Genomic DNA, 13,140 nt, shown 5'->3' with positions numbered 1-13,140 from the left:
GAAAGGTGAATAAGGAGAGATTCATAGATAAAAGTCTCTTGCTCTAACAACAATTAGATTTAGCCAATTGATACCGTACTACAAGTGTACAATTGTACAATTTGTCACTTTTAGTCCCTTTTCTTGTGATATACGTGTAAGTGATGACCATGGTTGTACAGTAAATTAAAGAGTTTTGTCACATAATGGGCCGAGTGCCATTTTTAAACATTTGGGTGTGAATCCATCATCAGATAGAGCAAAATAAAAACTTCCAGTAATTAACTTGCTCACTTGTAATTTAACAGAAAATATTCTTGAAGTTTAATATGATAAAAGATATCCTGTATTTTCTTGATTATTTTCTATGTTTTGTTTTTATTTTTAGCTTTAATCACAAATATCTCAGCTTAACATGAATGGAAATAGCTCATTTTGCGATTCAAGTGTACATGGTACAGTATTCTTCTTTGCCTCTAACCTATGATGTAAGTGGTGACCATAAATTTATTTTCATTGCAGGGTTCTGTCAAGCTGGATCAGACATCCGATTGACGGAGCTTAGCGACAAGCAGATTGAAGTGCCAAAGGGGTTTGTCCTCGTTGGGACCAAGTCCCCATACCTGCCAGAGAATATTCTCGTAGCGGCAGTTGATGCAAGATTCCTGCCGGATCCGAACACCAATTTAGCCCTGCTGGGTAAGCTGAATTGCATTCTCTGTTTAGTTCCATCTTTGTTTAGTACACATATCTTTCATGATTATCCATATATCACGGTTTTCAAATCTTCCTGAAAGATTTTGTAACTGTTCATGTCTCAGCAATATAAAATATACCTTCCTATTATTCTTCAATATTATACCCAGAGACTCCAACCCCAAGCACCTTCTGATCTGGAGATTCTCCTGCCTGAAACCCCTAGCAAACGGGAGATTCCAAGTTTATGTGTGCCAAGTGCGAAGTTCCTAGGGTTATAGATGCTCTCTGGTGCTATCTAAGGCTTATTTTTGCAACATACGATAGCAATAAGTGAGAAATCCTTTACAACGGGAGACATTGAGCCAGGGCGGGAGAAATTAAATCTCAAACGGGAGAACGGGAGATTTTGCAAAAATGGGTTTTCAGCGGGAGATCTCCCATCGAAAACGAGAGAGTTGGAGTCTCTGTATACCTAAATATCTCTACCTCTCTTATAAACAAATTATGACTCATCTGATGAAAGAGAGTGGTATTTTTGTGATAAAAGCAATAAACAGACCATGTAGTGTTCTGGTGGTTGAACAATAATTCACAAAGTAAATTGCGAGAAGTGTAGATACTTAAACAAATTGCCTGGATGTATGGTGTAGTTTCAAAGAGTAGAATTCTATTCTATAGAAATAGAATTTATACCTGTAGAATGACTTGTACCATTTCCCTCAAGCTTCACTAACATGTTTTAATCTTTCTGCTATCACTGAATCCAGACACTATTATTTTTTGGGGGGAAATTCCCCATTTATTGCATTTTGTAATTCTCATCATTATTAAAAATGCTAACAGATATGCTGATCAGTATTTCAAGCAAGCAAGGTAAAGTTAGGCAAATGTCAATTAATGTCACTGCAATAATTAGACTAAATCTTGCCCCTTTTTTCTTTCTTTTCTTTGACCAGGCTTCAGCGGAAATTGTGTGGGATGTGGAGAGAAGGGTTTCCGCTACTTCACAGAATTCTCTCATCACATCAACTTGAAGCTGACTACACAGGCCAAGAAACAAAAACACCTCAAGTATTACATCATCCGCAACAAGCAGGGCCACCTTGTGCGGGGCCCGAACATCCCCTGGAAAGGTAGATCATTTCTTCATTACCCCATTAAATGCAGGAGTTGACACTATCGATAGCTTAGGGCCACTAAAATTTAATGTCGGGCCACCAAATTTTTCCTTATCTGGCCTGACTGTGCAGCAAGAATCCAATATTGAAAGTATGTTTCCTATCATTTCTGGCCACTACATTTCTTTTTCAGATCAAGTAAATTCGAAATTCAAAGTTCTAAATTTTTTTTAAACAAGTTTGCAATCAGTGACCGTATAATTAAGAGAAAGCCAATGTCATCACCTTTAGTTTTAAATTAAAATATAAGATCAGTAAGTTGTGTCTTGTGTACACCATATACGTATTTAGCAAGTCCAATTTTTTTCTGATTAGGACTTCCTGACAATTTTACGAGTGGTAAAATTCGCAATCATGGAGTATGGCAATGGAAGGGCTATGTGGGGATTAGAGTTAGTATTTTCATATGTTATTAAATTTGTGAATAGTACCTGACTCATGAAGTTTGAGAAAATGAAAATCTTGTGAAATGTGTAGCGTACGTATAATGGCAACTGATGATGACATGACGTTTGTTTCTTTCTTTCTTACACCTCCGCAGAATGCAGAAAGACAAATTACTCATCATCAATGTACCATGGTGGTCTGTCCCCCAGTATAGTTGGTCACACTTCAGGTAGGTCTCTTTTGTTAAATTTTGTGTTTATATTTTATTTCTAAAGGTCATTCTTTTCAGGCCCAAACTGCTCAATATACCCTTCACAATGCTGGCAAAGTATGCTAAAAAATACATACAATTACACAGACCCTCTCCCAGATGTTAAACGTAAAGAAATAATGAACTCGCATAATGTGTACATGTTGTTTATGTCACAAACATTCATGAAAAGACAGAATAAAATGTATCCAACTCACATACTTTGGTAAAGGATAAAAAGTTCAAGAATACTAAACTTCACAAGTTCACAGCACTGTGAGTCCATATCATATCATTCTGCAACTGTACATACGTTTGTCAATATGTGTACGTGACTTAATTAACCTTTTGAGGACGAGTCTCGAGTATACTTGGGCATGTGTATGGGAAGTGTGTGCTGTAGCAAAATCAGCCCGTCCTCAACGGGCTAATATACAGCTCACTTTGTGTTCATGTGTAGTCAACATAATAGTGACTTGCCTAAGTTTAAGAAGTTGTCATCAGTTCAATGAATGTGTCAACATAAATGTGAAAATATATCATGTCAATTTACCACACCGTGCAGAGCTGTGGCAAAAGATTTTGATAGCAAAGTGAGATATTAAAGTGAATTCCATGCAGCATGTCCTAAAACACAAAAATCATGTACATACATGTATAATCATGCTGAACTAGGAAAACAAAGATAAGTAAGAGTTAAGTTGAAGCTGATTAAGATCAGCTGACCAATCTGGTATGCATTGCTTTCTTTTTTTTCACCTCACAGTCATTGTCAGCAGGCCTAGTAGTAACTCCAGTAGTCACATGACTGACTCCACCCAACCCAGGACATCCCCCTCCGCCAACATCAATCACTATGGCAACAGCAGTGGCACCCCAACCGGGCGTTCAAAGTCACCGGGTGGGGTGGGAGGACCGGAGCATGGTGGGGGGAGATCTCCCTCCTCCGCTGAGGGACCCCACAGGGGCGGAGACGGGGAGTCAAACTCCGCCCAGCAACCGCTGAAGAAGAGGAGGAGGTTCCACAGCATGGATGATGAAAAGCTCCGGCCAGGGCAAGGTACAGCATCCCTAACCTTCTAAGGCTCGACCGTCAGACCAATTCTCCTCCTCTTCTGCCTGATACTATTCTGATTCCCCCCAAACACAATTGGAATGTCATGCCATGGATCATGATCAGAATGGAACAGTTGCAGAGTAGTTATACACCCCATAGCCTGCCTGGATGTAGATATTGGTTAGGTAGATTGATGTAAATATGATTGCATCTGGTAGTTGCCATAGCAATACAGTGATGCTTGTTGCTTCTTTACCTCAGGGCATCTCTCTTTTCGTCATGGTACACAGTGCACTCCCGCTATAACAAACACGGTTATAATGAAATTCCGGTTACAACAAAGTAAAAATTCAGACCGCAACATTGCATGCTCTATGTATTTTTATTGTTTATTTGTTCGGTTATAATGAAATTTCAATATAACGAAAGAAAACTGCTGGTCCCGAAGACTTCTTTATTGTATAATAGGAGTCCACTGTAGTTGTAAATACCGAAATAAATGGTATCATGGAATTTGATAACCCTCTAAATATTCAAATGTCTGTATGATATGTTCATCTCTGTGATTTGAAGTTGTATTGTTTGCCTATGTCACTGTACCTCCTTTCCATTTTTATCCCCCCCCCCCCACCCCCACAGAGCCACATCGCCCCACCCATCATTTGAAGAGGGCATCAATTGCCACACTGGCTCCACCCGCGGTCATGCACCCACCCAACTTTGTGCCACCACCCCTTGTTGGTGGCGTCCAAGACTGTAGCTTCGTTCCCCCGGGTCTGGCCCACGCCTGCAGTACCAAGATCATCGTCCTAGACTGCAGCGGTAACCTCCCAGTTTTCCACGGCAACGCCATCGATATTCTCATCAGTTCCCGTTTCCGGGAGTGTCTGAAGCCACGGCAACACATCTCGCCTCGCCTCGCAGAAAGCCTTGGTCTCGTCGGTGTCCAGAGCATGAACTTTGAGACCATGGCACTGGTCATGATTCAGTACATCGTCCAGCTGGGTGGGTCTTAGTTGTTATTAGGACCAACAGAAAATGTATCACATTGAAATCTAAGTCCAATCCCTCTCCAATCCCTCTCACTATTCAAGGATGTCATTCTTGCTCTTGTTGGTCAATGATCTGTATTTGCATTCTTCTTGATAAAACACATATGAGGATTTCATCAATGACTATTACTATAAATGCACGAATGATTTGCTGTATATTCCTTGAGCGACAACAAAGTTTTTGAACAAAATTGCTTACATGCTATTTTCGCTAGATCCCATGTTTGGATTTTTTTTTTTTTTTTTTTTTCACTACTGTTTTTTTGTCAGCGCAAATCTTCACTACTGTTGAAGAGTGAAAGAATCTTTGTCAGAGATATTTGCTCATCACATTCCTCTGAATTCAGTCCAGTGACCAATACATAATGGTATTATTTTGTGCAGAGCAACATTTCTTGTTTCCTGGTTTCTAGTCTCGTTCTCAATGAGTAGTCTCTCTCTTCACTACCACAATTTGTACTCTTGCATCTTTCTGGTAAAAGGAGTCCCTTTTCTTCAATCACAGGAAATGCTGCTCCAAGAAAGGAAGAGTTAGATGCTGCCATGCTGAAGGCAAGACAAGACACATCAATCAAAGATCTTGCAGGCCAGCATAATATCCCACAATTCACCACAGTAGCACCAGCACAGCTCCCTCTATTGGCCAAACTTGCTGTCGCATCCTCCAATGGCCGTGTCAAGATTTTCATAGCTCAGGTATTTTTCTTTGTTTTGATTAGTTGTTTCATCATGCAATATTTGAATGTACTATACATGATTATTTTGTGTTTGTATCCACATCTACAGATGAAAGCAATTATTACCTATACGAGGTAGTTTTGCGAGACAATTGCAGTTGTTATTTTGCAGGGTTAAAGGTCAGCAGTTGTTATTTTGCAGGGTCAAAGGTCAGCAGTCAATATTCGTTTCGCCACGTCACTGCATGTCGGTTACAAACACCGTACCGAACACAAAACAATGTATGCAAACAGTGCAATCTTCCGGTTTTCGCCATTCACTTTACACAGGGAGGTGGGAAGAGAAAGAGTGGAATCTCTCTCCCCACCTCCCAGCTTTAAATGTAAACATTCCGATCGACCACGAAAAGAAAACATTCCAGGACGTCGCTGGGTGTCGGTTACACGCACCGCAGAAGAACGCTGATAAATCAACTCATACAAGGTCGACCACTTACAGCAGCACTACGCATCAAGCAATGACTAGTCCATTTGTGCTCAATAATTGCACAGTGATCATCAGTTTTGCAACTCTCCAAATTTAAACAGACGTAAAAATGAAGTGTTAAAGCGTTCAGATGTGTGAAGTTTGCCTGTTACAACTACTACATATGTATCTTTGAAGTTGGAGTTGAATGATATTCATTGATGAACAATTTTTCAATTATTCGACATGTTGATGATGTACAGGTACTCAAATGTGGCTTGATCTATATCATAGTGTATAGCCGTATTCACATATTTTCTTAATTTACCTAGTGGATAGGTAATAATTATGATATTGACTGGCCGTGAGGGAGATACCACATAAATATTGCCTGCACTGAAAGAATATTGCCCTCGTCTTCAACTTGGGCAATATTCTTTCAGTTTGGGCAATATTTTCTGGTATCTCCCTCGAGGCCAGTCAATATTATATAAATATTTGTAGGCCTAATATTCTTTTCTTTTTTTTTTCAAAAATAAAGATAACCATACGAACCTATAATCCATGATGAGACTTTCTAAATTAAGCACAACCGTCTGATATCAACCATCTAATCCTTTACCTGAAACATTCTTGATGCGTACAGAGTTGAATAGTCAGTGCATTTTGTGGCAGTTAACCTGTTGACTGATTTTGCTACAACACACATTTCCCATAGACACCTGCCCGAGTATGTACTTGGGTCTCGTCTTCAACGACTCTCCATTTTGTGCATTTAAATCCAAGCAGGCATCCTTGTATGAGTCATATGTCATCAGTACAATTTTATTTGCACCTTTGCATAATGATAGAAATGATACTCAATATTTGTGACTGACTGAAAAAGGAGTTCTTATTTTGATATTTGATGCCCACCTTGTTATGATGCTGCAGAATTCCATTGCTGAAGGACTGAGTGAGACGCTCAAGGTTCTAGCCAGTTTACCTCAAGATGCAAAGCGCCCTCTATATATCGTCATCATTCATGTCTCCAGGCAACGAGGAACTGAGTTTTGTGTCATTGTAGTCGGTGAGTAGAAGCACCCAAGTTTGCTGAATAACACAGTACTGAGAAAAGCATTCCAAGAAGAAAGTTAAATTTTCCATCACACTTTTGTTTTTAACCTATCTACCAAATGAATGCAGCTCAATGAAACCCAAAGCAAAAACACAAGGTGTATTCAAAAATTTGTACTGCACATAGAAGAGACCCATTCATATTCATGAGATTCACATAACGGTGCATGAGATCTGATGCTGCCATACAATTATCGGTATGTTGTATCTGCATGGTCTTGTATCATATTGTCGTTCAGTCAACTTTGCATGCATAAGTCAATCTTGAGGAGTGCGAGGAAATGCATTCACTTGGACAATATTTGACTTATGTTTATACAACAGAATAACACACGTATAGCTATGAATGTTAAGTGGCACTTATTTATTTTAATTAACCTAGCCAATAATTTGATATTTATGTGTTGGCCCTCAACTTTCTCATTGTTGACTGTATATCCATATGTCTTATGAATATTCAACAACTTGGTCTGTCTGAAGATGCTTTCGATCTTTGTTTTGATACCATGTTATGATGTGCACCTGCAGGGAGCAGCCAGGTCCGTGCTCTGACAGAGTCCAAGCTGACGACGGCCGAGACCTTCAAAGAGATCAGCTACGAGATCATCACAGGCAGGATGCAGCTACTTGATCAGCACTTTTTCAAGAACAGCAAGAGTGAGTTAAGAGATTGTTAGATAGATAGATAGATAGATAGATAGATAGATAGATAGATAGATAGATAGATAGATAGATAGATAGATAGATAGATAAATGGATAGAGATAGAGAGATAGATAGATAGAGAGACAGATAGATAGACAGATATAGAGAGAGATGGATAGATAGAGATAGATAGATAGATAGATAGATAGAAAGATAGATAGATAGACAGACAGATAGATAGATAGATAGATAGAAAGATAGATAGATAGATAGAGATATAGACAGATAGATAGATAGATAGATGGATAGATAGATAGATAGATAGATAGATAGATAGATAGATAGATAGAGATATAGACAGATAGAGACAGATAGATAGATAGATAGATAGATAGATAGATAGATAGATAGATAGATAGACAGACATTGGTTTATTTCATCAAAAGGAAAGTACATACAGTGTAGCAGCCCAGAGGCTGAATTGCATCTCCTTGGTAATGTAAATGTAGAAAACGATGAGACAATTACAGTTTAAAAGTCCCTTTCTGCCAAAACAATGAAGCTTTCATTCCATGTAGTAATTGACTATCAAGGCAAACCAACGACTCTTTTTCTGTTCCCATACTAGAAGGACCAACAGTTAACTGAGTACAAATTGTTCTATGTTTCTGACATCACTGTTTTTTGTGCTCAAGTTCCGCCAATGTACAATAAACGTAGCTACTGATCATTAATGAAACGTCAAAATGCAATCATAAATTTGTCATACAAAACAATTATATCAATATGCAAAGCTTCCCATTTTCCCTACGACTTTGCGCATAAAATTTCAAGGGAATCAAAAAGGTTACCAATATTTGAAAAACAGAATGTGTTCCCCAAAGCATGACTACGTTGCTTTTTCAGAATAATGTGCACACAGGGGATTTACAGCATGGCACATAAGGAGTTAAAGGTTGTTCAATTATTTGCTCCTTACCCTTCTGACATTCAGCTGGTCATGACATTGATGCCTTACTGGAAAACTTTTCAGCCAGTCTCAGGGGGAGGTGTTCATCCCGTTTGATGGAGAGCTCCTACAGAGGGTGCCTGAGACCGATGCCCAGGAAATGATCGTCAGAGCTGAAGGTACAAACTTCCTAACTTACTCCGTACTGTTTCCCCTCCCCCTCCCCCTCCCCTCACCCCACCCCCTGCCCCCCCCCACTCACATCATCTTTCTTGGGTAATCTGATACATGTACTCAAAGACTTGTGTGCCCAAGTAACCATGTGTTGTTTTAATAGTCAGAGTTACTAACTGTTTATTTTGTGCTGTATTTTATACTCTTTTATTTTGCTAGAAATACTGCAGGTTTCATGGAATATGCTGTTTTATCAAAATTGTATTCCTACACTACACATGTCTATTGCAGGAAAAGTGAATATACCTGTTTCTACACCAAAAAAACATGATTTTCAGCCTACAGAATACTGCATTGCTGTTCAGAAAGTTGGCATTCCTGTGCAGTGATGATTAGACATATCATCCAAAAGCTGTTCGAAAAATTATGGTGTTGAAAGTTTTCTTTCTTTTTTTTTTTTTTTGGGGGGGGTAAATATTCAATTTAATTCAATTCAATTCATTTATTTTTCATTCTTCTTTTTCCAACAAAACATAACGCATAATATATTTGGAATTACATCATAAACATAAACATTCGACTTTGTAAAAGATAAATGATACAAATAAACAAAAGAATGCATACTGGCAAAAAAGTACAAAGTTATGCTTCAGTTGAGAAAAAAAAAAGAACTGAGAGGTCCACTAAAAAGCAAGCTTGTATGTTGTGAACCACTCATAATGATGGTGGGTATATATACTCATCACATTCAAAGTAATATGTTCTATTTAGGACAAATTATGATTCATGACATCTAGGTTCAGGTAATTGACTTTGATTGACAGTAATACTCTGTGAAATATTCCTGATTGTCTTCCATTTGTGGTAATTTTTGCTGATGTCACCCTTCTACAATATCAATCACTTAAAGGGGATGGCTAGTAACCGATCAGTGGGAATCAGTGGGAATGCTGAGGGATGATTGTTCCAATCCTTGTGGGATTCATTTAAGAGTACATTATATATCTACTGTTGTGTGAAAATCATTTGCTTCAGAACGGTCTCATATTCAAGTAATGTGCAGATTAATGCCCTGTCACTGACCAGGCACGCTAACCTGGAAACATTAAACTGCACATTACTTGAATATGAGACCATTCTGAAGCAAATGAATTTCACACAACAATAGATATATAATGTACTCTTAACTGAATCCCACAAGGATTGGAACAATCATCCTCCAGCATTCCCACTGATTCCCACTGATCAGTTACTAGCCATCCCGTTTAAATGCAAGATGACTATGCTTGCTTGTTTTGTGAATGAAACATGTTTCTCTTTTTTTAAATTTGATTTATTGTTGATGACATTTCAGTCTTGGTTATTGTCATCATCTTCATAAGTATGTGTGATGTCAGTGATATCAGAGACTTACTCGGACAATTCCTCTTGATGCTTTCTCTGTCTCTCTATCACCATGGTAACTAGATCACGAGGAGGGTGTGTTCACACTGCACCCAGCCCAGATCACGGCAGCCATGAAGATCCTCTCCCAAGTGTGCACCATCGCAGACTCGGACCAGATGGCGCTAGACCTGGGTCGATTCATCCAGGTTCATCTGTTGATCGTTGTGCCACCATCCAAGGCCCTCTATTGTCAGACTCTGTCCAGGCTTATTCAGTCAAGTAGGTCGTCTCTCAGAATTGAATACTGTAAAACACTATATTTTTGCGGCATGAAATTTTCACGAATTGGAGCCTACAGCCCTTTTTGTAGCATGAAATTTTCGCGAGTTGCCTCTAACATTCAGTGCATATAGTGTAAACAAGAACTTTTGCGTGCATTTTAATTTCACGAATCTTGGTCTCGCGAAATTCGCGAAATCAAAGTGCACACAAACATTCCTCATTTAACAGTAGTTTCTTGCATTGTTTGAGAGATTGTAATCTTTTATTCCAAACCTTTGAAAATCTTGTGAAATTTTAATTTTGGTTGAAACAGGTTAAAGGTGGAGGCATACCAGTCAACTGCTTATTGCAGGAAAAATCGCTGTGTTTCATGAAATAAGAATAAGATATTCATGATTTCATTATGGAAGATTAGTGGCGGTACCGATACTTGGCATTCTCCCAGCAAAATCCAAAAGCATGATGAAAATTAAGCATAATTTGGACTATAATCTCCATATGTTTGATGAAGATGTTAACCTGTTGAGGATGGTTTGATTTTGCTACGACACGCATTTCCAATAGACACCTGCCCGAGTATACCCGGGACTCGTCCTCAACGGGTCAATAAAACATTTACATTTTATTTTCTTGTTTTTTGTGAAGACCTGTTGGTGGATCTAGGATTAGTGACCGCCAGTGACCAGAAGTCTGCCGAGCCGTTCGTGATGCAGTGCGACAGCTCGGTCGAGAACCAGGCCAAGTTTGACCTCTTCATCAACAAGGTCAAGACGATGCCCCACACCCTGTTTGTCCTCGTCCACGATCAGGCTCACCTGGATGTGAGGTGAGATGGAGCTGGGGATGATTTAGGGGGTGTTGGGGGGTCCAGTGGTATGCACACTGTACTTTCAATATGCAGGTGCATGATTCAAAACCCTACCACGGCAATTTCGTCCACAAACAAGACATTTTTTCCATAAATGGGTCTCTCTTTGCTGGTATACAGTATTATGGATATTCCATAGGGGCAGAACACTGTAAAGTTTGATTCTGAAGCGCAGGTACTGTTGGGATACCATGAAGTGGTATATAAGACTGGCCCGTCTTAGATATTCAATGTACATTGTATTTAAGAATCCCTGTGACGAATTGTGTACAGCTTTATCACTTTTAAATATCTACATGTACAAGTATGTATCAAGTACACACACAGCCAAATGATTTCGATTGGAATTGACCGTTACTGATGAATGTATGAGTCAATGCACTTATTTTCTGTCCAGCATCATTTAAGGTTTTCAAATCTACCCGGTAAGTTGGGTAGTGAATGTAGAGTACATGTATGTATGATTCCCTTTTGTCTCTAGAAGTTGTATTTTTTTCTGTGTGTATGTACTGTATAAATGTATGACCGTCTATCTGTCTTTCTGTCTGCAGACGTCCCAACCATTCTGAATTTGGAAGAAAGAATCTGAATTCTGACCATTCCCAGCTCTTGCTTCAATAGGAGTTTCTTGTTTTTCCTGATAATTTTACTAAACACTCTTGTGGTGGCTGGCGCTCTTTCTTTCCTACTTTTCAGCCAAATCATCCCTATTTTTCATTTAGAAATGTTGGGAGGTCTGTGTCTGTATTTATATGTATGACTGTCTCTATGTGTCTGTCTGTTTGTATGTATGTATGACTTTCTTTGTCTGTCTGTTTGTCTTGACCACAGGGTGACCAGTAGTGGTCAGCAGCTATCGGTTGGAGGCTTTGCCCACAAGTACATCAACAGCCATGCTGCCCTGGATGCCCCCAACCTCCTCACACTCCACGTCAGTAGTCAGCCTTACAGCCTTCAGACCAAGAAGACCCGCATCGCCCCCCAGAATGAGGTTTCCATGCCGACCTCCGTCCCCCAGATGACCAATGACCAGGTGCAGGATAGCGGCAGACTTTCAGTGCCTGTATGATGTGGAACGTAATTTCAGTGTGGAGTCAGAGAGAATGAAAAATGTTGTCATTAATTGTTACAATTTAGTTGCCAAGTAAGATGATTATCAATAGCTTTCCTTCTGATCATAACAATGGAATCATACTAGTGTAGGTTAAGTGTTCATGATCTTGATTTATAGATTATTTTTGCATTAACCCCAAAAATGGAAGTGGGAGGGAGTAGCCATATCCTTGGAGTTTGTAATTGGGTTTGTTTTTTCATGTTTCTTTCTTCCAATGATCAGCATAAAGAATTTTACAATCACAATTTTAGCCTTTTTCCATCCTGATGATTCTACACATAGTAGAATACCATGATATGTGAATATATAGTAGAATACCATGATATGTGAACATTCAGCACCAGAATTTTATCACTCCTGTGGTTGAGTGAAGGTACTGTACAACCAAAAACATTCATGACATGAAACTTTTGCAAATTGGAGCTGATGTCCTTTTTAGCTGCATAAAACTTTTGCAAATGCAATGTGTAGACAAGAACTTTCGTGTGCATTTTACAATATTGTACATACACTTTACAAATCTTGGCTCCTCACGAAATTCGCATAAGTTTCATGTACATGAAAATTTCTGAGTTTACAGTAGATTGCTGTGATTTCCTCCGTAATGAATATTATTTAACAGTTCTAAATGGATAGCGATCATAATTACCCAAAGGTGCAATGATAGTGGTAATGTTTTGCTAGTGCAAACAGATATAAACACAATGTGGCTGATGTGTTCCCATTATTTTGAAAATTATAATTTGTAATTGGTTCTGAGAATTGTGGAATTCACAGAGTTTTGCATTCCATATGGAAGAAGATATTTCATTTAAACTTTAATTTGGTACATAAGAATGAAATGATGAATATGGACTGCAGA

General features: G+C 38.9%; 1 protein-coding gene across 1 annotated transcript in view; it reads left to right on the top strand.

The window, feature by feature from the left end:
* LOC139719530 (GREB1-like protein) overlaps window positions 1–13,140 on the top strand; it is a 44,416-nt gene that overhangs the window by 14,630 nt on the left and 16,646 nt on the right. Inside the window, 13 exon segments of the mRNA XM_071630943.1 lie at window positions 502–678; window positions 1,635–1,811; window positions 2,398–2,472; window positions 3,260–3,553; window positions 4,190–4,555; window positions 5,108–5,298; window positions 6,679–6,814; window positions 7,390–7,518; window positions 8,500–8,544; window positions 8,547–8,633; window positions 10,096–10,293; window positions 10,942–11,122; window positions 11,996–12,197. Of these exon segments, the coding sequence (XP_071487044.1) occupies window positions 502–678; window positions 1,635–1,811; window positions 2,398–2,472; window positions 3,260–3,553; window positions 4,190–4,555; window positions 5,108–5,298; window positions 6,679–6,814; window positions 7,390–7,518; window positions 8,500–8,544; window positions 8,547–8,633; window positions 10,096–10,293; window positions 10,942–11,122; window positions 11,996–12,197 (2,258 nt within the window).

The sequence above is a fragment of the Diadema antillarum genome, unplaced genomic scaffold (assembly GCF_040938485.1).
Source record: "Diadema antillarum isolate AM-2024a unplaced genomic scaffold, OU_Dant_1.0 scf00000111, whole genome shotgun sequence".
Taxonomy (NCBI): Eukaryota; Metazoa; Echinodermata; class Echinoidea; order Diadematoida; family Diadematidae; genus Diadema; species Diadema antillarum.
This window is presented reverse-complemented; position numbering and strand designations above follow the sequence as displayed.